The sequence below is a fragment of the Lutzomyia longipalpis genome, chromosome 1 (assembly GCF_024334085.1).
Source record: "Lutzomyia longipalpis isolate SR_M1_2022 chromosome 1, ASM2433408v1".
NCBI classification, from domain to species: domain Eukaryota; kingdom Metazoa; phylum Arthropoda; class Insecta; order Diptera; family Psychodidae; genus Lutzomyia; species Lutzomyia longipalpis.
Genome location: NC_074707.1, coordinates 8,622,768 through 8,647,127, shown reverse-complemented (window position 1 = coordinate 8,647,127; position 24,360 = coordinate 8,622,768). Strand labels below are relative to the sequence as shown.

Here is a 24,360-nt window from a genome sequence, read left to right as displayed (position 1 = left end):
AATCAATATTTTTTTAAATAGTTAACTCCATTCCATTGCATGCCGATTTAGTACAAGCAGTACACTCACAAAATATCTTTTTTGGTAATCCAATTGAGAAAGAAAACATTTTATTTTTCAGCAAATAATTTTCTATTTGAAAAAAAGTTTTTATTGAAAGATTTAAGAACAAACCTCCAATACTAATTTTTAAGCATGAGGAGTTCCAGGAAGTTATCGTACTTCGGTCTGAATTAAGGCCTGAAGCAATAATCCAAGCTGGGAAGATTTTTTCCACGGCATTTAGTCTTCCACCCATTCCAAGCTTCAAAGCCGTGAATTTTGAAGATTTTCTTAATGCAGTCAATTTGGTAGCCAAGATCAGTATATAGAATAGCTTTAACGAAAAGATACTTTTAAAGATTTTTCCTTATAGTATTTTTTCTCAAAATAATTCTCACTTTGGCAGTTAAAGCCACACATGTTCTTCCCATTAGGATAGCTTCCTCTGCACCAGTAACGATCGTTAATTTGAAACAGTCCCCAATCCCTTGAGCCATCAGTATTTTTGGGACTTACAGCGTACGTATCGAAATAACTTTCATTCTCAACCAAACAAATCCAGTCGGGAAGTTGAGAATGTGGGAAGCCATAAGCGGCCAATTCTCGTGCTAATTCACACCGTTCATACCGCCGGGCTGACGAGAGCTCCAGCAAAGCCAATCCGAGCACAATAAAGGCAAAAAACTAAATAAATTTATTAAAAATCAAGATTTTTCCTTAATAATTTAACTTGTTTCAAAAGAAATTAACTCACTTTCATAGCGAATTTCAAATTGTTCAATTTCTGCAAGGAAAACGATATTCTTGGGAAGAAATTCTTCCCACAACTGACTTTCTTCGGCGATTCTCTCGCCAATTATAGCACTGAGGAGTCCTCAGAAGCGTTATCAGTTTTTTCTTCACCATTAATCACATTTAAACGACAAAGCTATTAGCTGAAGTGCTAAATTGTCTTTTAACTAAAAAGGTTTTGTATAATAAATTATTAGAAAATAAATTACAAAGTAATTTCTTTCGCCTTTAAAACAAAATTTAAAAGAGATTTAAAAAAAATCCTCGTATTAATCATTTTTTTAACGTTTAGCAAATGCAAATGTATGAAAAGATGGAAAATTAAATATTTTAGTTAACTCATTGCATGCTGATATAGTTTTCAGTGTACCGCTGGTACTAGCCAACAGTATGTTCACAAAAATACATTTTTTAGGTAAAGAAAGAAAAACGAAAAACATTTTTTTTTTCACAAATGAATTCTAATTGAAGGAAACTTTTTATTCTTAAACTCAAGTACAAAACCTCCACAACTAATTTTTTTTACATTGTCATCCTTTGATTTTTTTTAAACTGGCTTCATTTTTCATTTGAACTTAATGTCTAGTCCATTTCCAAGCATGAGTAGTTCCGGGATGTTATCGTACTCCAATGTAAAATAATACGCCGAAGTATTGAAGCAGTGATCCAAGCTGGGGAGATTCTTTCCGCGACATTTAGCCTTCCATCCATTCCAGGCATCAAAGCCGTGAGTTTTGAAGATTTTCTGGATGCAGTCAATTTGGTATCCGAGACCAGCATCCAGAACAGCTGTACCAAGAAGAGATTTTTATAGATTTGAACATTTTTCCTGAAAGCTGGTTTTTTTTATGAAGATTCGTCTTTACTTTCGCAATTGATGCCACAGATGTTGTGCCCATTAGGGTAGCTTCCTTTGCACCAGTAGCGATCGTTAATCTGAAAGAGTCCCCAATCCTTGGAGCCATCGGTATTGCAGTGATTCACAGCGCGTGTATCAAAGTTACTTTCACTCTCAACCAAACAAATCCAATCTGGAAGTTGAGAACGTGGGAAGCCATAGCCGGCTAACTCTCTTGCAAGCTCACATCGTTCATACCGCCGGGCTGTAGAAAGCTCCAGCAAAGCCAATCCAAACACAATAAAAGCAAAAAACTACAAATTCATAAATGCTTTTGAAATTAAGATCATTCCTTAAGATCTTCAACAATTAATTTATTAAACTTAAAACCAATTATACTGACTTTCATGGCGATTTTTTTTAAACAATCTTTCACACGATGTTCTTAAGAAGAAATTCACTTCACGACTGACTTTCTTCGACGACTCACCCACATATTATAGCACAAAAAATTCCCCAGAAATGTTATCAGTTTTATTTCTCTGCCATCGCGTAACGCATGATAAAGTGATTCGCTGAAATGTTGAATTATAGGCTTTTCGGTCAAAAAAAAGTTCTATACACGGTATAGTTCTTAGAAAATAAATGCAGAGTTGTCGTCTGTCCATTTGAAAAAAAAAAAACTTAAAAGAGATTTGAAAAAATCCCCTTTTATTATCAATATTTAACATATGATCAGACAAAGAATTTTCCGGTACAGTCTGACATTGAGTTCAACGACTCAATAAATGCATTTCTATGGATAAAATCTTACGGCCTTGCAATCTTAAACAAAAATCATGCATCTTGGGAAGTCTAGAAAAAAATCTTGCATTTTTTTGTGATCTTTGGTATAAATTCTCAACGTCTTCCGATCTTAGGTTAAAAAAAAATCCTGCAGTTTCTAAAGATTTTTTTTTTGAGATCTCCGAAATCCTACAATATTTCTAGTCTTGGTTCAGGGTCAAAGCTCTAATTAGCCACTCCCTATCTCCAAAAATTTATTAAAGGTTTTTAAAAAAAAAATATTATTTAAGGTTTTTTTTTAATTAAAGGTTCTATAACAGGAGAATCATCTTTTAGAGTGATCCCGAATAAATTAAATGAGTAAATTAAATTAAAAAGATCCCAAAAGATTTTTTTTAATTGAAATTTTCATGATCTCTCCGTGTTCTAAATTGGAAAATTATTATTTTTGGCTAAATTAAACTGAGCTTTCGGCTGTAGCTCGAATATAAATTATTTCAAAAGACACTGTGACAGTATTTTAAACAAGGGTCTGTTGATTCTCCCCAAAAATGCCTTCAGTTAGACAATGGACAGACTGCCAAAAAAACGCGGTAGATTTTACAATTTTTAGCTTCTTCTTTCCTCAATTGTGTACAGAAAAAGTTATCACATAATTGCTGAATAATTAACTAGAACAAACTCTTAAACACTAAATTAAACATTTTATTTTGCTTTTATGATTCTTCCGCACAATCTACGGCATTACAAAATCTCATTGAATGTTCTTTTATCAAAAAGAGGGGATCCACATTCACCAAAAATCCCATAGATAGCTCAGTCTACTAACTAAATTAATCTCTGATAGTTCTTTGGAAAATTCTCTTGGGAGATTCTAATAAAAATCGGAAGCAAAGGAAGTTTATCTCAAAAGAAGAGCTCACAAAAAAGTCAATTCAATCGTTCACTTGGCGGTTTCGTGAACAAGAAAAGAGAAGCTGAATGGGCGCATTTTATCTGCCGCTTGATTTCGGCGTGGGCGGCAAAAGGAACCCCATCGAAGGGGCGATCAAAGTGTCTTCTTGATTTACAACGCAACCCGATAATCCATCCAAACTTCTCGTTATTTTCCGTTCTGAGCTTCAATTGTTTGGTATATAAAAGTGGAAGCCGCGACAGTGAGTTTTCAGATTTCATTTAATGTCTCACAGAAAGACTCTCGCGATTGACTTAAAATAATTTTTGAAGAAATCATAAAATGAAAGTTCTTTTTGTGCTTTTACTGATTGGTTTAGTGAGCAAAATTGAGGGTCGAAAATTTACAAAATGTGAACTTCTGCCCATTTTTCTGGATGAGGGATTCCCTCTGGAGGAATTCCCAGATTGGCTGTGCGTCATTCAGTCTGAGAGTAGCTTCAACAGCTCAGCCATTGGGGGTCCAAATAGCAATGGATCTTTCGATTGGGGACTCTTTCAGGTATGAGACTAAAAGGGAGCTTTTTGTAGCTTTCAAATTCACTTCAGAGAATAAAATATTTTGCAGATCAATGATAATTTTTGGTGCGGAGTTGGTAAACCAGATCATGATTGCAACATAAACTGCTACGGTGAGTTAGTTGCTTTGCTAATCTGTTTCTTTTCCCTGCTAAGCTTTAAGAAAAAAAATGGAAGAAAACTTAAAATGTTTCTCTCAAAAAATAATCTTTTAGATCTCGTTGATGACGATCTAACGGATGATCTGCAGTGTGTAAAGAAAATCTACGCCCGACACGGGTTTTCAGCTTGGAATGGATGGAAAAAGTGGTGCCAGGGAACCTTGCCTGACTATGTTGAGTGCCTGCCCTACATGAAACGTTCTCTACCCTCCCTTTTCGCCAACAGCGTTCCAGCATCCCCGTAGTTTATAATTTTCATTTATTATTTATTTAAAAAATAAATTCAGGAAGAAATTCTCCAGAAGAAAGATAAGAAAAATTCCTCAGACGCGATTTCTTTCCTTCCGCTAAATCACCGTGAAGATGGGAAACCTCTTTGGCGGTTTATGTGAATGATAAAAGAAAGCCTCAATGGAGCTTTATCTCTTATGTGAGAGATTGCTTATTAACTCGCGAAAAAAAGCCGAGATATCGGACAACAATATAAAAAGTATTTTTATCGTTTTACAATAACTGATAATGAGGGGCGATTTCCTTCAGATTACCTACATATAAAATGCTTCAATTACTGTTCATTCTCTATTTTGTCCACTGGCCTCTCCCACGTAAAAGTTCAGTCAGTTGAGTAATGGAATTTAAGATCTTTCTGACTTTGCTGGCCGTTTTGGTGGCTCAAAGTGAAGCCCGGAAGTTTACAAAGTGCGACGTGGTGCCGATCCTGTGGAGAGAAGGATTCCCACTGGCAGAGATCTCAGACTGGCTCTGCCTTATTCAGTCTGAGAGTGCCTTCAACAGTTCAGCTATTGGAGGCCCCAATAGCAATGGATCCTTTGACTATGGACTCTTTCAGGTAAGTCATAAACAGTGGAATAATTCTTCTTATGAGAATTTTATTTTAAAGATTTCTTTAAAGTCAATTTAAAGCTCTTTTAAATGCTTATTTTGCTCCAAAATTAATCTTTTGTTGATTAAAGAATTTTGTAGGAAGTTTTCTTGAAAGATTATCGCGAAATTCAGTGGAAAAATTCCGTTATCTCAAACATTTTATTGCGAATATCATGAAATGTTGATTAACTCTTTCGTGCTTGTTGGATCTTTATTTTACAGATAAACGAAAATTATTGGTGCAAAGTTGGTCAAGCTGGTAATGATTGCAACATAGACTGCAACGGTGAGTTTTTGAACCCTTCTAACTGCTCTAAAAGTTTAAAAAAAAATCCAAAAAATGCATAAAACTTAAAAATAAATTCATTTAGATCTCTTGGACGACGACTTGACGGATGATTTAAAGTGCGTAAAGAAAATCTACGCACGACACGGATTTTCAGCTTGGAATGGATGGAAGAAGTGGTGCCAGGGAACCTTGCCCACCTACCGTGAATGTATGCCCTGCAGAGCTCCTTAAATTTCTTTATTTATCCTTAATTCTTTTTTCTTTTACTAAACTCTAAAATTATTCTTTAAAATAAAACATTTTGATGAAAAAATATGTTTTGCTTCATTGATCAATATTGCTTTTTAGCTTATTCTGAGTAATTGTGAAGCTAACTCCACCCACAACTTCCCTACCAAAGCTGACTTTATCAATTTTACAATAAATTACTGTGCAAAAACTAAATTTTTGCTCAAAATTGCTTTCTACAAAAAAAAATTATCAAGAGAATTGAAATACAACGGAAACAGCTAAACAAAGACATAAGAAAAAACTGATAAGAAAAATTAAAGAGATGATCGAAACGTTTTCCCAGAACACTTTTCTTCATGATTTACAGCTCTTGATGTATACTGAAACATTAAAACTCTTAATCTGCAGTATAAGAAAAAACTCTCGAGTTAAATTCTCGTAAATAATTCTTTCAAAGGTAATCTAAATGACAGGTAAATGTGCTTTAGTTTTTGTAATTGTAACTTTGGCTGCGGCTCAGAATTACGGGCAAAAGTTCTGAAAGTGCGAAATAGTGAAAATTCTTCTGGAAGAAAACGGACTCTTTCAGGAAAAAAAAAACGATCGAGACTTAGATTTCTTGGAATATTGAAAAACTTTCAGGGCCCTAAGTAGGAGCTTTCGTAGGAAATTTTTCTTTTAGAATTTGCTACCAGCCGGAAAAGAAAAGATTTTCAATAGAATCTACGCTTAATTTTCATTTCAAAATCAGACATTTCTGACTTTTTAAAAAATAAATTAATAAAATTATTGAAGGAAAAGTTTTTTTCTTAATTAAAAATTAAAAATTTGTATTTACTTACAATTTTCCTTGAAGAAATCTTGACGTTTAGATGTTAACTGCCTTTGTACATTCTCAACTATTTTCTTTTCTAACTCGCTTCTTAACTTTCCCAATAAATCTGTTCTTTATCGCATCCTTTAGATCACCTGGACCATTACCTAACTAATGGTACGGATGGATCACACGATGCCAGGGCTCCCCTCCCTGTCACTCTGATTCCCTCCCCTGCTGAACTATTCCCCAAAAAGATCCCTCCGCCTTATAAAAGAAAAAAACCTGTATCTTCATCATAGCTTTCAATAATATTTTATATATTATTTTTTTGTTACATTCATTATGTATGTAATGTAAAGAATTTACAGTAATGGATTCATTAGTAAAACTGAGAAAATTATTCCTTCTTAACACTTCTTTAAAATGATTTCTCTCTCTCTCTCTTTCTATCCTTCTCACAAAAATTCTCTCAGCTCACATTTTTTTCAAATCTTTCCAAATTAGTCCTTTTTTTCATCATCATTCGACAGTTCTTCGTCTTTCCAGTAAAAAGAATTTTAATTTCACGTGAGAATTTTCACATCACTGCGGAAGATTCTCTTGCAGTTTATTTTTCATGTTAAAACTTTTCTTTTTCAACAACAATTAATATTGCTCATTGCAGTGTTATGTGTTTTTAATCCAAAAGTTTTTTTATATGCTTTTCTTTAATATTGTTTTAAAGAATTTTCTTTTTCTTTTTGGTAAGGAATTTCAATGCAAAAACATTTTCATTAAAAATAAATTAATGTGAAAATGCTTTCATTTTTTTTTCAAAGCTTCTGGATTTTTCTTTTTGGAAAAGTGGGAAATAAAACATAGAAAAAAAATTATGTACAAAACATAAATTCGTCGCCATTTTGAGAAAAAATTATAAAACTTGTGGTTGGAACTCTTTGTTTTTTTCTTAAATCATTTTCAGTATCCTTTTGGAGGATTTCTTGTTTTCTTTTTCATCAAAATTGGTTGTTTTTTCACAATGTTTTTTTGTTTATAGCAGAAGCCTAAAATTTATTACAATTAATTACATTATGTTACGTTTATGACTTAGTTTGCTCTCGCTCTCTCAACACTCTCAATTATATTTCTTCACGATTTTTGCAGTTTTTTTTGGAAAGTTTTCCCCACAAATTTCTGTGCACCTTTACTCGCATTCTTTCAACGTTTAAGCGCACATAAACACTTCTGGCGGTGTCCTCTATTTTTTTTTTATTTATAAAATAGTTTTTTTTTTTCATTTCTTTTATAGTCTGCCTCACGATGGATGGCAAAATGAAAAAAAAAGAGAAAATAAAATAATATGATTCATGAGTTTGTTTTTGTGTGATTTTTTTCTTTGCTAAAAATGGTTAAATAGCCCGCTCAATTGCCCCTCTGCATCTCCTCTGTCTCTCTCTCTCTCTCTCTCTCTGTAACATATTTAACACAAACTCTGGGGGGTGGTTGTCTTATCAAATGTCTCGTTTTCTTCTCTCATTTTTTTTTAAATACATGATTATTTAGCAGTTTTTTTTATACATATTTCATAGGGTTTGGGTTTTGCGAGAAAGCAGCAAAGAAAGAAGATTTAGAAAATGTTCTAAATGGGCAAAAAATTCAAAGAAAATTCCGGAAAAGTTACTGATACTGTGAAGAATCATTTGATTGAAAGACATTTTACTTATTTTGTATGTTAGTTTGAAAAATTTTATTCCAAAAAAAACTTATTCCTTAATTTTCAGGGTCTGAAGAGCCTGAAGAAAGTAGCTAAATTAGTCAACACGTCGCTTGAAAGACTAAAAAATCGATCTTTTCTTTGACAGTTTTCTTTGTTTTTTCACTTATCTTTCATTGATCATTCTAATTTTTCTTTGATAGTGATCAGAAAAGGGATAAAATTGTAGTGTTAAAGAAACTTCCACGTCGGTTATTTAACGGACTTTCTTCGGTAATGATAAAACAGAGAATCTCGGCAGATAAAAGTAAGAAATATCTCCAAAGCTTTCGATTAGTCTAGAGACCTTCATCAGGGACACAAAGTAACCTAATTTAAAAAGAAAATTAAGAGAACAGATTTTGATGACTTTTTAAAAATGTTTAAACTGAAAAAACTAATTGACTTGTGCTTATTAATCCATGGAGGATTTTGGAGGCCAAAGTGGTCAAATCTACTTTTTTTAATCGCTATAGAATTAAAATCTATTTAACATATCGTGATAATTTCTACATCTGTGTGTAGGCAAGTTCCATTACTTCAAGATCGTCGAAAGAAAACTTGGAAAAATATTTTCCTTTGAGAGAAAATGAAGGTCAAACTTTTGAGGTTAGAAACCTCGATCCTCGAAGTGTTAAAGACCTACGAAGATCGTCTGACTATCCGTTAAATAAGTCAATTTATTCCTAAAAGGATTAATTGATGATTAAATCATTTAAATGCTCTGAAAGGGGCTTTAGAAAATCTTCCAATTCCCTGAAAAAAGCTTAAAAACTTTCAAAATATTCAAACAAAAACCTACAAAGATAAGAATTATATAAAATTCTCAATTCTTTCAGCAACTTTTCCCTTTAATTTCTCCTCAATATCTTTCCTTGACTTTTTTCTTATTGATTGAAATTCTTCCTCTCTAAGCTGCTTTCTTAAAGGGCCCAGGGAGCAGTGGATAGAACACTCGAGTTGTGTCCATAGAGTCTCTGGTTCGAATACAGACGGTACCGCCCGTAAAGGGATAGGATGTTTGTATCTCGATAGGCAAACATCGTACTGTGCTCGCCGAGAAGGCATGCTGTATTCACGCTGTGTTCACTATCCACAGCTGTGGGTATGTCTCTCTCAGGCACACGGAAGCGAACGCCGAAAAACAGAGATGAAAATGCCCCTGCCTGGCTAACGTTGTAGTGGTACACGTTGGTCAGATTGTTGGATTGAGAGAAAGAGATGATGCACTCTCATCCACAAAAAACAATGGCCCTCTTGCATCAAATACGGAGAACGAAAGTAACACCTAGATGACTTTCCAATCTGTACACAAATCCAGTTTCACAAATGATAACCCTCTGAGCGCTCTTTGTTGATTCTGTGATAGGGTGAATGGAAACATTTGCCTACCCTTTGGCGATCGATTCCGATCAATGAGGAAAGAAATTGCCGCGAGCTGTCGTTCGGCTTGGGCAATATCGATCCTCAATATATCAGATAATGATGATAAAGAACCGAGGACCCTTCCACAATAGACCTTTCAGGTCGCAGTGGGATGAAAGCGACTATACGCATTCGCCTCAAATAAAAATCTGAATCTGAATCTGAAGCTGCTTTCTTGCAAAATCCTCCCCCTCTGGCGAGGGGTGACCCTTCTCTGGCTCGCATTCATGGTTATATATCAGTTCATTTTTTCACATTAAATTCCTCGCATTCACTATCACTAGAATATCTTTCATTTCTTTGCGCATCATTGCGCGCAAAAGATGGTATACAGTAAGTTCTCTATACCTCAAATATTTTCTCTCTCTCCCCTCCTCCCCTCACTTTCTATTTTATAAATCCTTTTTACATTGTGTCTATTATTAATTTTTTTGTTTAAGTTCTATCCTTTTTTATCTTTATTTATTAAATAAATTAAAAATATACATTTATTACCGCATTATTATACTTTTTTTCTTCTTTATTTTCTATTTTTATATTCTTATTTTAATTAATTTTTATTACAAAAAAGAAACAAGAAATGAAATTTTTATTATTCTTATTAAATTTTCATTTCTTGTTTCTTTTTTTTCTCACAATTTTCTTTCACGTTCATGAGGGAGAAAAATCAAAAAATAATTATTGCAGGAACTTTATCTAAAAACAAAATTGCTGAAATTTTCAAAAATTAAAATAAAAAATTTTCTCAACAAAATTTTTGGTAGGAAAATTGAGAAATTTTGGTTTTCTTGAAAAAATTTTGGAGTATTTTCTTCGTAAGTTCTGCAAATTAGAATTTTCCTCATTCATAAAACATTTTCACATTTGGATTGATCCTTTTTTTTACTTTCTCTTTCACTCACTTCCACAATTCAATACAAAAATATATTTGTGTTTTTTTTTAATTTTATTATTGTGTAGTTTTATCGCTATTTTAGTGGAGTACGAGATAAGGGATTAAGATGTGGCTCGATTTTTTTTCTCAAATTCTTCTTCTGGAAATTGGGAGATTTTTTTTCGGAAGTTTAGCACAAGAAGAAACTTTTACGACAAAGTTTTTTTTTCTTTTTGACTCAATGGATTTTTTTTCGTACTATCTCACATTTTAATTATTATTTTTATCGACGTATTTTTTCATTCATTCACAGACACGGTAGACTTCCAAAAATGAAGGTGATTTATCTTTAAATAACAGATAAATTATTTGAAAAAATAAAAGAATAATAAAGTAATGAAACTTTCACACTCAACATTCGTAAAGTTCTTTCATAAATTAATTCATTTATTTCTCTTAATTCTACTTGATAAAAGTTTTTCTTTTTTTTTAATTCTTCTCCACTCAAGATTGGCTCATTGAGTGTTGAAAAAAAAACTCTTTATCGTTTTATTTTTTTCACTGGGTTTCCGTTTGTCTTTAGGGATAGTATTCACAGTAAATTGTAGGTTTTTTTTTTTTAGCAATAAATACAAATCCATGCTTATTTCTTTACCATTTAATTTTGGGATATTAGTTTTTTGCAAACTTTTCTCACATTTTTTTCTTCTTTTAAAAAGACGTTTCGATATTTCTTTACTCACAAGCTAAAAACTCATTCAATGTCACAACGAAGTGACTTCACACCGAAAAATCATCACAAAATCCTCTTTTTTTCAACACGATATAAGAGAAGCTTTACAATATATTCTAATATAATAAAAAACTCTGTTTTAATGCTCTTCATCCTCACTAAAAAAGACGATGAGTGTGAAATCCTTTCGTTGTAATTTATTTCTTCACATTTCATTTTTAGCTTGTTCTCCTATACAATTTGTTTTAATCTATTGTTCTTAAGAATTATTTATATCTTAAAATTCTTTTTCTTTTGTTACCCTATAACGTGTTTTATTTTCATCAATATGCAATTAATATATTATCTCAATTTATCTCCTAATTTTAACTTTTTACAAACAGCACAGATTTTTTTTTAATTTCACTTTTTAGTCGTAACTCTTCACAATTTATTGGATTAATATTCTTGTTAAATGTTTAGGAAATTAATTCATTTCTATTATTTTTGTTCTTTATTTTATTTTTGAATCTTTTAAAACGTTTTGATATTTGCAGTGACTTTCAAAATTATTTTTAGTTTAAGAAAAGATAAGAACAAATAAGAATTAGGCATGTGAAAAATTAAAAATTAAAGAATCCTTAAAATCTCCATAAGCAATCTTAGAATCATAAATGAATAAAACAATTTTTAAATCAAATGGACGTTTAAGAATTTTGCTTTTCCTCTGTAAAAGTTTTATCAAATAAATTCCACAAAAACGAAATTAAAACAAAGACAAAAATAAAAAAAAAAAACAAATATTTCGAAAAATACCCCTGTAGAATTAAATAAAAAATCAACATTTTTATTGAGAAAGAAGACGTAAACTTTCTATGAAAGGTCGCTCCTCAATCCTCCTGATTTATACACAGAAAAAGAAAAAAAAAAGAGAAAAAGAAATAAAATTGAAAGTCACAGAATTTGTGTCAAATATCATTAACTTTGATTTATTTTCCTTTATTAGAATTCTGGGAAAACATGAAACTGCAAAACAGGAACGAATTTATTGGCTGAAAAACGAATTCCTCGCCAAGGGGTAAATAACTTCTTAAACGTGAGACTGAAAATCTTTCTAATATGGTGAATAACTTTTTAATTAATCTCGAATGTATTGAAATTTTTGAAAGATTCCGAATATTTGTGAATATTCGATTATTCTGAATTATTTTACGTCTATAGATTTGGTTGAAAGTTTCAAAAAGGCAGGAATATCAGTAATAGGAACCATCAGAGGTAACAGGCTGAAAGTGGCGTCATTAAAAGATATATCCAAGGAGTTCAAAGTCCAAACCAAACATTTTCTAAAAAAAAAAAAACGCGTTTTCGTCGTTTTTCTCACTCGCACCTTGTCAAAATGTTCTGCGCTGTCACTGTCAAACAAGAAACACGTTTATGAATCAAAGCAATCGCGTTTCATGTTTGACAGTGACAGCGCGACACAATTTGACAAGGTTTGAGTGAGAAAAAACAACGAAAACGCGTTTTTTAGAAAAGATATAGTTTAGCCTTAAAAGTTCGACTTACATGCAAGACAACTCTTCTGGAATAATCCTTATCTAATGGAGGAATAATGCATGTGTCATCGTTTTGACTTATATAGAAAATCACACAGAATTGGCGTTCAAACCCATCAAACGATTCTCTTCTAGAGAAAAGAAAAGAGTTACCATCGCACCCAACCTTCAATTATGAATTTTTACAATAAAGGAAAAGGAGGAGTAGATAACTTCGATCAGGCTAGAGGAGCCTATAGAACATTAATTCGAAGCAAAAAATGGTACATATTGGCCAATAGTTAGATTCTGTGTCAATATTGCTGTCGTGAGGGCATGGCTAAAATTTTGTTTTAAGTCTTTTTGTGATTATTAGTTAAATTCTAGAACATAAATATCCTAGGTCCAATGCAACTATGACCTCGTTAGCGTTTGCTTTAAAGGAATCTCCTAAAAAGCTTTAAATACTCCTGATTTTCTAAATATTTTCGAATTCGAATATTCACCATACAATCTTTTAAATCATTGAAATTTCAGAAGAAAATTCTTGAAATTTAAAGGATTTTTTGGTAGCTGAATACGACCCATTTTATCAGTTCCAAATAAAAAAATTTCAGAACACCCAAAAAAAAATGGAAAATCAGAGTTTGTTAGTTATTTACCCCTTCAGCACTTCCCTCAATAAAACGGACTAAAGCAGCAACAATTTGTTGAAATATTTCTTTTTATTGTGTTCGTTAAATCATCCCAGAAAGTCCACATCTGGGCTTTAGAAAATAACGCCAATTTTCTTGAGTTTTCTTGTAAAATTTGATCCACTACTCATTGTTAAATAAATCATCGATTAATTTTGTTTTTTTTAATAGTTTTCGTTTTTTTCATCTATTTGTTTCTATTTCTGTAAATTGTGAACTGTTTCCTCAATTGGCATTCGTTAAAACATTCTCCTTGTACAGAGATTTTCTTTTCTTCTTTTCTCTTTTGGTTTCCTCTTTTTTTTTTCCTATACAAAGTTCGTTCTTTTATTTACACAATTATGACTTTTCTTTTAACGCTGCTTTAAGCCGTGTAAACACTAAATCGTTCCTTTTTCTCCGATATTCTCCCACAGAATTTCCTCCCACGTCCTTTCGCCTCTTTTTCTTTTCTTTCCTTTCTAGGATAAAATTGAAGAGAACTATATCACACTCACACATTTTACAGTATTACAAATAATGTCACGAAAGGTCCCATTTTTTGTTCCTTAATCATTTTCTTTTCTTCTAGAATTTATTTTTTTTAAATGGTTGATTTTTGCTAAAGAATTTTCTGCTTTAAAAAAAATTAAAGTTCCAACTGTCGATTATTTTATTGCCCGTTGTTTATTTTTTTCTTGTTCTACATCGCACACCGCATCTAACTTTTTTTTTAAATCCCTATTTACGTCTCCTGTACGCCCACGCTTTTCAGCGATTTAACTTACGACGGGATTCTCTTCACCATTTCCCTTTTTTTTAAGTATATTTTTTTGATCACCAACATCTACGCTTTCACCAAATCAAAGAACTAGAGTTGATAAATCGTTCGGATATTTTTTTTTCTCAAAATCTGCGAGTCTTTTACTTTTTTTTTATTATTATTTTTAACAGTCAAAATGTTTTGAATGTTTTTGGTCACAATAAACTGAATATTTTCTCTGGATACCCTGCGCGGTTTTCCTCTTTTTTTCTTCTCTAAGAATTTTCCGATTTTTTTTGTTACCTATTTAGTATTTTTCGTGAATTATTATTCTATTTTCATTTTAAGATAAGATCTTCTGCATCTTCACTAAATTCCTGTTTATTTTAACCTTTTTTTTTTATTCAGAGCCGCGGGAAAAATTGTCGTTACTCCACATTTTATCATTCAATTTGTAAACTACCTAAAGCGATTAATCGTTATTTAATTTGCTATGTTCTTTCCTATCAAGTTTCATTTTTTCTCTCTCTTTCCCTTTCTATGTATAAGATTTTCCTTTTCTTTCTCTCTCTTTAATGTACAATACACATTTATTAATTTTTGTTTTTATTTTATATTTTGTTTTAAATGTTCCGTTGTTAGTTAAAGTGTTTTAATTTGTTTTTTTTCGGTAAATATTTTTCTTTTGCATAATTATTGTGTTAATAGCTATAGAACCAATTAGTTTTCATCATTTTCTTCTTTTTTTTTTTTAATATTCGCACAATTTTTTTTTAGTATTTTTTTTTTAAAGAGTTTCCAACATGCTCAAAATTGTCTTCAAAATTATATTTTTTTTTTAAACTGTATCTTTTTTTTTTACTTTCACAGAGAAATAATCTCTTTTGCACCACTTTTCTCTCTCTCTATAAAAGTTCTTATTTTCTCACCACATTTTTAAAGTTTTCATTTTAAATGTATTTATATTAATATTTTTTTTTTAGTACCTCTAATCAGGCTGACCTCACTGTCCGTCGTAGTACTTAACGCCATCATTCCCAGCTACATTCTCCCAAGCTGAAAGTAATGTTAAAAAAACAAAATAAATTGTTATTCAAGTCCTATCAAAATGTCTTTTAAATCAATAAATTAGGGGAGTGTTGGGTTATGTTGGATTTATTTATTTATTTTTTATTATTATTTTGAAACATTTTGTGTTTATTTTTTTGTTTGAAATAAGATTTTTATTAATTAGGTGAATTCAAAAAGAATTGCAAAATCTTATTGGGGGAAAAATACTCAACAAATCGGGGCTAAATTAATCAGTCTCTCAAATACAAATATGATTAATGAAAAACAATCACAAATTCATAAAATTCCTGAGAGAAATCAAGCTGGCAAAATACATGAGAGTAAAACAAACTTTAAGCCTTTTTGTTTGAATATTCTAACCTCACAAATAACCCATTTAACCCCAAATTCTTGTAAATAATTTCAATACAAATAAAAATTCTTTAAAGAATCATAAAATTGATTAAAAAGGCAGTCTAAAAAAAAAAGATTTCTACAGAGAAAAGAACATTTTAAAGCCCCTTTAAAACATTGTTTAAACTGAAAAGAAAATCAATTAACTCATCCCCAGTCTTCCCTAACCAAAAGTTTGCATAATTATACAATCTGTCGCCCTGCAAAATACTCTCAAATGCAAATGTAAACTCATCATCATTGTTCCGCAGGATTGCAAGGACATGAATGGGTCAAAAGGGTGGATTAATTGCAAAGAGAATTGATTTTCTGTAATCACCAACAACACTGAATGACATAAATTCTCCCCGCAATCGCATAATTGTTGAATAATTTGCTCTCAATTCGTGCTGAATAACATAATAAATTGTGGTTGAAATTACCAACAGTTAGTGGGTGGAAAATAATCTGTAATTTATCCTCTATTACTCTCAAATTTCATTATAAGTATTCATGAAAAAAAAAAGTTCTATTGTGTGTTTTATTGCCTCATCGACTTTTCGGCAATAACTCTTTCTCTCGCTCGTTGTGAGAACAACAAAAAAAATTCTCTCACATTTATTGCAAAAAGTTTTAAAATTTATTGCAAGAAGAAAACTAAAATGAAATTTATTGGATTAATATTGTTCCAATAAATTATTTAAACGAGAGGATTTAGGGGTAACTGGGGTAAAATGGTGAATGTGAAAAAAAAATTAATATCTCAAGAACTAGTGGGGACTAATCTGTCTAGATTTGTCAGTAGTTGCCTTTCATACCCCATAAGTTTCATAATAATTGATCTAAAATTTTAGATTTTATTTGAAAAATATTTTTTTTTCGAACCTCAAAGTTACTCTGACCTCTCAACTACAAATTAAGTTTTGGTGAAATTCTCTGCAATTTTATTGATCAAAATGCATTTTTAGATAGCGTAACTATTGCTAAACACGAATCTAATTTGAATTTCCCAAAAAAAAAAGTTTTCCGATTTTTCCCGTAGAACACTGATAGTAAAAAGTACCCCTTGGGGCAAAATGGTGAATTTGGTGTTTTTTATAAATAACTTTTTAAATTTTTGAAACAAAAAATTTTCCCTAATCACCATAACTAATACTAACAATTTATCATGTTTGATCACTCACTATTACCAATTTTTATAAACTAAAAAAATAAAAAAAGGAATTTCTTAAATTTAACGTTTTTTTTTTTCATTTCTTTTGTACTTTATTAAAAAAAAGTTTTAACTGGTACACAAATCTCTCATTTTCAATAGATATTATCGTGCCTTGCTAAAATAATTTCATTAAATAAAGATTAGGGAAAAAAAAACGCAACTCATCATTTTACCCCATGATTTTTGGAACAGGCAAATTTGGAAGGGTTTGGAAAATGGAATGAAAAAGCATTTTCCCGTTAAGATAGAGAAAAATCGTTTGAGACAAAGTTGTAGCCCGAAAAATTCCCTATATACACGTCATGGAAAAATTCAAATATTTCCACGGGAGTCAGGAAAAATTATCTCCCAAAAATTCACCATTTTACCCCAGGTTCCCTTAGTTATTGAAATCGCTGCACTGAATTTTTTTTCCAATCTTCTTGATTGAAAAGAAGTTTTAAAAAAATGCTTCAAAAAATTCTTTAGAACAAATAAAATTAGAGAATCTTTTTAAGAAAAAAATAATAAGAGAGATAAAACTCACCTAATCCGACGAAACTAACAATCTTGTCGTGATTGTAGGTGGTTAGAATGAGCTCCTCTTCGGCGGGTGCAACGTAACGTACATTGAGCTTCTTGCCGCAAATTCTCGCAGATGGGCTCAGCATTTGGATGATGTTGTTGTTGCTCTCACTGTCTGTGAATGCAATTTGGGCAGGAATTGATGCAATTATAGAGGAATCTCTCTCCTCGAGACGCACCACCGACGACGACGACGACGGTGGTTGAGCGTCATTAATGTAGAGATGCTCCATACTTGTTTGAACACTCACACATGCCTTGAGTATTGGCATTGGATCGCAACACTTTTCCATCTCATCGATTTGCATAAAATCATCCAAAGTATGATTGAAATTCTGATCCGACACAGTGGCATCACTTGCGGACTGAACACTCGAATTATTCGTATCCAGCGTTGTGTCGTGCCCCTCGGATGAGGCCACGGTGGACGCATTCGACGCGTACCCCGTATCGGTGGCCGTCTGCCCCGATGACGTAACGGAGGAGGCGCACGAATTAAGGGTGGGTGGTACCGACGACGACGTTGACGATGCCTCAAGGAGGTGCAGTTCATTCTCATTGAAATCCCCAAAGAGGAGTTGGTTGTTGATGTCAAAGCCAAAGGTGATACCCTCGTTCAATTGATACCGATCATTGTCATTGAGAATAATCACAGCCGGGCGCGACGTAGACGAGCCGCCGCCAAGTCTCGCCGTTGTCGCATTCGCATCCTCCTGATGGCCGGATTTTTGGTCATTTTTCTTCCCGCGATGACTCTTTGTGGGCATCACCACACCAGGTGATGATGTCATCCCCCCATTGCCATCCTCATTCAATGCCGCAGGATTATTATTTACCGTCGTCGTCGTCGTTGGTGGTGCAACGGTTGCCGCTGCTGCAACTTGCGCACTTGCACCACCATTTCGCGGCACATCGCACCGATTGACACTACTAACGAGTGCCGGTGATTTCAATTGTTCAACAGGTGACACTTTCACAGCCAAATTTGGACTTACATTAGCGCTACAATTAATGCTACCACTACTGCTAAGATTGTTATTATTACAACTAACACTACTAGTACTTGATACGATTGATTTTGATTTTTTCGTCGTCATTTCGACGTTGGGAACATTTTTGCCACCCACCGGCTGTGCGCCATGGTGTTGGTGATGGTGTGGTACCTTCAAAAGAAAATAGAAAAAGAGCTGAATTAGCATCTATTTTACTTTTCTTTTCTAACAATTTAAAAGTTATTTTAATATCTTGGCAGATTGTGTTTTTAAAACGTTTTATTGTTCTTTTATAAAAGAAAAACCAGGGGGATGCCCAACCCCGAGAAATCAGTACTTTTCGTGAAGCAGCAGGTTCTTCCGATCAAAAAAAGGGATCAATTTGCACAATTCCACTTGCAATCGAAAGTACATTTAATTAGCTTTCGATTAATCCCTCTCATTATCGAAATAACTTATTAATATAAAAAAAAAGTTAAAGTGTTTCTTGGGAATCGGTCGAGATTCGAGAATTCTTCATACATTTTGTTCAACAAAAAGTGACTTTTCATCACAGAAAAAGAGGTTATACCATCCCTTTGAGAACAACAAAGAATTTGTTTTTTTTTTCGAATACATTTCCAAAGATCTTTAAAGAGTCCTGGAACAGCAATTTTCCTTCAAAGACCCGATTAAAGAAAGAAATAAAATGTTAAAATCCTATAAAATCAAGATAAATATAAGTAAGAACAGAAAAGAATGTTGAATAATTTACATAGGCATGACTTTTCAGAGATTCAGAGTTCGAATAAACGAGTTGGAATACAAATTTTTCGATTTTAGAGACTTTCAATTATTTTTTTTTTGCAATTTTGTATGATAGATATTTTTATTAAAACTTTAAGTTAAAAAAAACTTAAAATTTTCAATTAAATATTAGCAAAACTTTAGCAAAGTTTACATAGGAAAGACTTGACAGAGATTCTCAAACCGAACGAAATGTTCAAAATGTAATTTTTCGACTTTAAAGCTTTTCAATGAGATTATTTTCCATTAATTTTTTTTTAATTAGGAATCCTAAAAACTTTTAGAATAGTTACAACATTCCCAACATTCCAGAGAGTCAGAATTCGATTAAACGGGTTAGAATTACATTTTTTGATTTTGAAGGTTTTCAATTTTTTTTAATTTTGTATAATAGATATTTTTTTTTATTCAAATTTTAAATTAAAAAAAAAACCTTTTGAACATTTTTTTATTAGACATTATAATAAGATTATAGAAAAGTTTACATAGGAACGACGTTTCAGAGATTTTTTAGCCGAACCAAAGTTCAGAATGAAATTTTTCAACTTTAAATGTTTTCAATATTTCATTCCAATTTTTAATTAGATAATTTTTACTTTTTATAAAGATCTTTAAAATATTTTTTTTAATTAAATATTAACAAAGTTGTGGAAAGATTTTCATAGGATCGACATTCCAGAGATTCTTAGACCGAATAAGAGGTTCAAAATGAATTTGTCAATCTTAAAACTTTTTAATTATTTTTCAATTGAAAAAAATATTCTTATCTTCAAGTTTATTTTTAAGTTAAGAAAGTTAAGAAACCCTTAAACATTTTTTCTACTAGAATATTGAAAAATTTACATAGGCACGACATTTCAGAGATTCTAAGAACGAATAAATAGCCAATCTTCCCTCTAACAAAATGCTTTTTAATTATAATTTACAAAACTTTGCAACTTACCTTCGATTTGACAGTCTTCTCGAGTGCCGGATAGTGATCGATACTGCCAAAGTACGTGCTCGAATCATTCTCAACACTCTTGGACTTTTGCAGGTGATTCTTGTGCTCACTACCCGTCCTATCCATACTATTCTTAATCACATCAGCCATATTTTGCACACCTCCACCCGCAATATTTGACAATTTCACCGCACTCTCGACGTACGGTGCAATTATGCCATTTATTGCGGTTGCAGCGGGTTTCTTTGCAGCCTCCGGTGGGCTAAAGGAGGTGTCATCACTTGCTGCTGCTGCTGCTGCATCTGTGGCAGTAGCCACCATGGAGGCAGGTGGTGACGTCTGGGATGTACTACTCCCAGTCGATGGCACAGATCGATGAACGACGCTATTTTGACTTTTGTAGCTTGCCGTTGTGCTTCCGCTGTTTGTCGATGCCGTCTCCATGGTCTCCTGCTGAGTTTTTTATTTAATCGTGAATGTAGAAGGACATTTTAACATCGCACAAATATTGTGATGGATTGATTTATAATGAGGGGGCTACTTAATGTTAAAGCATACAAAATTATTGATTTTTGGAAGTTTATTGAATCACCTTTCTTTTTATTTATTTAGGAGAATATTTTATTCAAGGAATTGATGAAATTTTTAAGAGAAAAAATTATTAATTTAAAAGTGAAAACTCACCTGATTGCCACTCGTGTGCCTAAGTGGCATTGCTGGCCAATTATCCTTCAGCTGGAACCTCTGCTCAATGCTGTTGCTATTTGCTATCCTCGCAATGTCCGCATAGGAAGCTTGGGGTGGTGTTGAGGATGACGCAGCAGAGGGGATCGTTGTGAGACCCAATGAGAGCCCTGTGGACGATTCAACGGGCAGTGAGTGCACCGAATCGAGGTCACTCGAGTCTGATTTCTCCGACGGTGGCACCGATGAGGTGGATTTACGGCGATCATTGACATAAACATCGCGATCATTGGCGAAATGGCTACTCGTTTGATGATTGTAGACAACTTTGGCACGATTCTGTCCGGCACTCGAGCTATCCTGTCGCTGTGCGGGCGCCTTTGGTGTCACCACCGTCCTTGTATCCCCCTCAAATGGGGTCACGATGATATTTTGCCTCTTCTTCGGCTTCTTCTTCTTTGTCACCACGTGAAATTCCGCCATTTCATACGTTGCCGACATACTCTCCACCGAAAGTGATTGCTGCTCATCCTTCTTCCCCTTGAGATTCCCCGTTGTTAGGGTGGCAGCAGTAGCAGCCGCAGCAGCTGCAGCATCTTTGCTTTTTGCCTTCTTTGGTTGCTGCACTTCCATTGCATCGGGATCCCCAAGGTAGGAGAGCTCTTCCGTGCCCCAGGATCTCCTTTCACCGCGTTTCCCACCTTTGTGGCTACTACCACCAAGTAGGGGAGTTGTCTCCGAGGCAGCTTTCTTTGTATTCTTCGCCCTTAGCGTAACACCACCATTCTCATGATTACTCGCATTCTCCGACCGGGCAATTTCCTCCAACTTACTGCTACTACTCAGTTCATCCATTGAATTACTCTTCTTCAACTTATTACTACTACTCTCCTTCTTTCCATTCGCCTTCTTGTCCTTCTTCACTGTACGATCACCCGGAACTATGACGCCATTATTGCCACTCCCACCGCTACCACCACCATTGCTACTGCTACTACTCTTTGCCTTCAATGCATTCTTCCGTGTATTCTCCGTGTTCTCAATGAAACGCACAAGAATATCAATATTGTCACCCCCGCGAAATCCATCGATATCATGGGAATTCTTTGTAATTGTATTCCGTTCGGATTTTGATATTTTCTTCTTCGTCTTTGACGTCTGGGGTACTGTGACTGTTGCTGTGGTGTTGAATGAATTCACCGAATTGCCATTTTCGTCCGTTTTCTATTTTTTTATTTGAAATAATTAAAACAAAAATGAGTCAAGAAAAATCCCGAAAAATTCAGAAACTTTAGAATTAAAGAGAAAGGAAAGGAAGGACTCACATCCCGACTGGTCTGCTTCACAGCAATTCTGTGCGTGAGGGAAGCCTGAACGGATGATTTGGCTGAATCACTGGGATTAACCACACTATTGACGGACTTATAGGCTGGATTGAGCTGCAGTGGGGTCATGTCGACATTCTTTGTGCCACATCCATCGCCAAGTGATGAAAATTCCACCCCTTTGTCAACTTGTGTCGAATGATGGCCAAGATCGATATTTTTCTGCGATGTGAAACTCGCACGAGGGATCTTATTCAGCGAATTCTTCTCATAGTCATCACCACTCAGTGGATCACCGTGATTCTACAAACCAATAACCAACCAACAAACCAACCAATCATGAGAAGATCACACTACTTTCCTCATCCAAAACACATTTAGAAAATAAAAGAAGAAGAGAAACCGATAACAAACTTCCCTCATTTGTGGATTAAATTTCACAAACTTTAACTAAATTCCCCAAAGAATTGTAAACAGAATAAAACTTTTTTTTCCCTACTCTCTCAAGTTCATTAATCTGTGGAATGATCACTCTCTGTCGTAGTTTTTTTTTTGTGGTGTGAATTTGATCACTTGCACCGCATCAGCAAAAATTCACAATCAAGAAGAGAGATCTCTTTTGTGTGCAGCAGCAGCAGCAGTAGAACTCATTTCATGTGTGGCAAACTCTACTAAACACCACACTTGGATGACTTCCAAGTGGATTGAGTATTGCACTCGATTTTTTTTTTGCTTTATACTTTACTTATTTAATCCAACTGCCACTCATCGAGATGATTTTTTTTGTCTAAATAAATTTCTTCTTCTTCATTCACCTCGCGCCCCCAACTTAGAAGAGTGTTGCATTGCACACACTACGACATTTATAAGACTAGTATATTGCATCTAAAGAAGAAGATTATCTTTCGTTTTTTGTTGTGTAAAAGCATCTGCGTGACTTGCAGAAAATTCACAAATTAATATAATTTTATACTTAAAAATTGTAGAATTTCTTATAGTGAGGATGTTTCGTCTTTCAGAGGAATTTTTTTGAGGAGCTGCTGAACTAGTTGAAAGATTTAGAAAACTGATTGAAAATAAGTCAAAGATTATTCGTTTCAAAAATGTTTCAAAATATACGGTGAAACATTAGCGCGAATGTTTCATGTATTATGAGATTGAATGATTAAAGAAAAGAAAATCAATTGAAGTTTATTGATTTCAAAAACGTTTCAAAATTCATCGATGAAGCATTATCGCGTATGTTTCATATATTTAAAGAGATATGAAACAGAATTTTGACGTCATTGCTTGCATTTTTAGGCAAAATTTTGTCTCATAGAACATCTATTTTTAAAGAGTAAATCTTTTTAACGATTTCTGATTGTTTTTTTAGCTGTGATTCTTTCTTCAAAGAAGCACAGCTTCTGTGTACACTCAAAAATGCAAAGTCGTCAGATCGGGCTCAAACTTGGGATGAGCACGAATTAGGGTCCCTACATTCCAAAAAACGGTGGCGCCAAAAATCTTTCCGGCCGGCCGTCCGGCCGTCCGGCCTTCCGGCCTTCCGGCCGGAATGTAACGCAATATTGCAAGAGAACGGTAATAGATAGAGACTTGCGGTCAACGGCAAAGTTCATATATCGGGTGGAAGACATCCGATTATGAAGTTAAATCCAACCCCCCACCCCTCCGTCCGCCATTTTGAATAACCCCAAAATTTTCTTTTGCCTATATCTCAGCCCCTGTAATAGCTAGAGGTCTGAAATTTTGATATGTTGTAGGGGCCATCAAGACCTTTCCAACGATACCTCATTTTCGAAAATCGGTCAATCCGTTTAGCCAATATGGCCGTCACAATTTTTCATAGAAAATCGACCATAACTCGAAAACGGCTTGACCGATTTTGATCAACCCGGGCTCAAATGAAAGCTCTCAACAAACCCTACAACTCTCTAAAACATCGGAAGATCAAAAAATGACCGCAAGTGGCGCTAAAATCGAAAACAAAATTTTTGATGAGTTTTCGATGAATATCTCGAGCACCGCTTTATAGAATTGCTTCATATTTTGATATGTTATAGTTGACTATAATATCTTTCATCATGCCAAAAATGAAGAAAATCTATGTAGCCGTTCCGGAGATATCGCGTTTTAAAGTTAACATGTCATATCTTGAGTTACATAAGACCAACGCCCCGCGAAGCGGGGCTTTTTATATATGCACATATAAAAGTAAAGTAAAATATATATATAAATGCATAGATATATACATTATATATACATATACAAAAATGCAAAGATAAATATTAAATATAGCATGGATGGAACAGTATAAAGCGAAAGGACGGTAAGTAAAACTTACGGGCTGTGATTCTTTCTTTGTCAGTGAAATGTGA

General features: G+C 33.5%; 5 protein-coding genes across 7 annotated transcripts in view; 2 read left to right on the top strand and 3 right to left on the bottom strand.

The window, feature by feature from the left end:
- Window positions 1-6: 6 nt before the first annotated feature.
- Window positions 7-935, bottom strand: LOC129787933 (lysozyme-like). The gene is made up of 3 exons (XM_055823791.1): window positions 797-935; window positions 441-726; window positions 7-376 (listed from the first exon to the last, which is right to left on the bottom strand). The coding sequence occupies exons 1-3, from the start codon at window positions 800-802 to the stop codon at window positions 234-236; spliced, it is 435 nt and encodes a 144-aa protein (XP_055679766.1). The 5' UTR covers window positions 803-935; the 3' UTR covers window positions 7-233.
- Window positions 936-1,261: 326 nt separating this feature from the next.
- On the bottom strand, window positions 1,262-2,155 carry LOC129787919 (lysozyme c-1-like). Its single transcript, XM_055823765.1, has 3 exons — window positions 2,076-2,155; window positions 1,701-1,986; window positions 1,262-1,623 (listed from the first exon to the last, which is right to left on the bottom strand). The coding sequence occupies exons 1-3, from the start codon at window positions 2,079-2,081 to the stop codon at window positions 1,400-1,402; spliced, it is 516 nt and encodes a 171-aa protein (XP_055679740.1). The 5' UTR covers window positions 2,082-2,155; the 3' UTR covers window positions 1,262-1,399.
- A 1,298-nt stretch (window positions 2,156-3,453) lies between these two features.
- Window positions 3,454-4,366, top strand: LOC129787928 (lysozyme-like). The gene is made up of 3 exons (XM_055823776.1): window positions 3,454-3,914; window positions 3,981-4,044; window positions 4,147-4,366. The coding sequence occupies exons 1-3, from the start codon at window positions 3,696-3,698 to the stop codon at window positions 4,335-4,337; spliced, it is 474 nt and encodes a 157-aa protein (XP_055679751.1). The 5' UTR covers window positions 3,454-3,695; the 3' UTR covers window positions 4,338-4,366.
- A 269-nt stretch (window positions 4,367-4,635) lies between these two features.
- LOC129787938 (lysozyme-like) lies at window positions 4,636-5,752 on the top strand. Its single transcript, XM_055823806.1, has 3 exons — window positions 4,636-4,942; window positions 5,200-5,263; window positions 5,349-5,752. The coding sequence occupies exons 1-3, from the start codon at window positions 4,721-4,723 to the stop codon at window positions 5,495-5,497; spliced, it is 435 nt and encodes a 144-aa protein (XP_055679781.1). The 5' UTR covers window positions 4,636-4,720; the 3' UTR covers window positions 5,498-5,752.
- Window positions 5,753-6,603: 851 nt separating this feature from the next.
- The window catches only part of LOC129787387 (mucin-22), a 35,353-nt gene continuing 17,596 nt past the window's right edge, over window positions 6,604-24,360 (bottom strand). For 2 of the 3 annotated variants that reach the window (XM_055822931.1, XM_055822949.1), the window contains exons 4-8: window positions 21,983-22,285; window positions 20,658-21,881; window positions 19,974-20,426; window positions 17,215-18,415; window positions 6,604-15,085 (exon numbers count right to left, since the gene is read on the bottom strand). In XM_055822931.1, the coding sequence (XP_055678906.1) occupies window positions 15,033-15,085; window positions 17,215-18,415; window positions 19,974-20,426; window positions 20,658-21,881; window positions 21,983-22,285 (3,234 nt within the window). In that variant the 3' untranslated portion in view covers window positions 6,604-15,032. The remainder of the gene's footprint in view (window positions 15,086-17,214; window positions 18,416-19,973; window positions 20,427-20,657; window positions 21,882-21,982; window positions 22,286-24,360) is intronic. The other variant, XM_055822941.1, reaches the window with a different exon arrangement.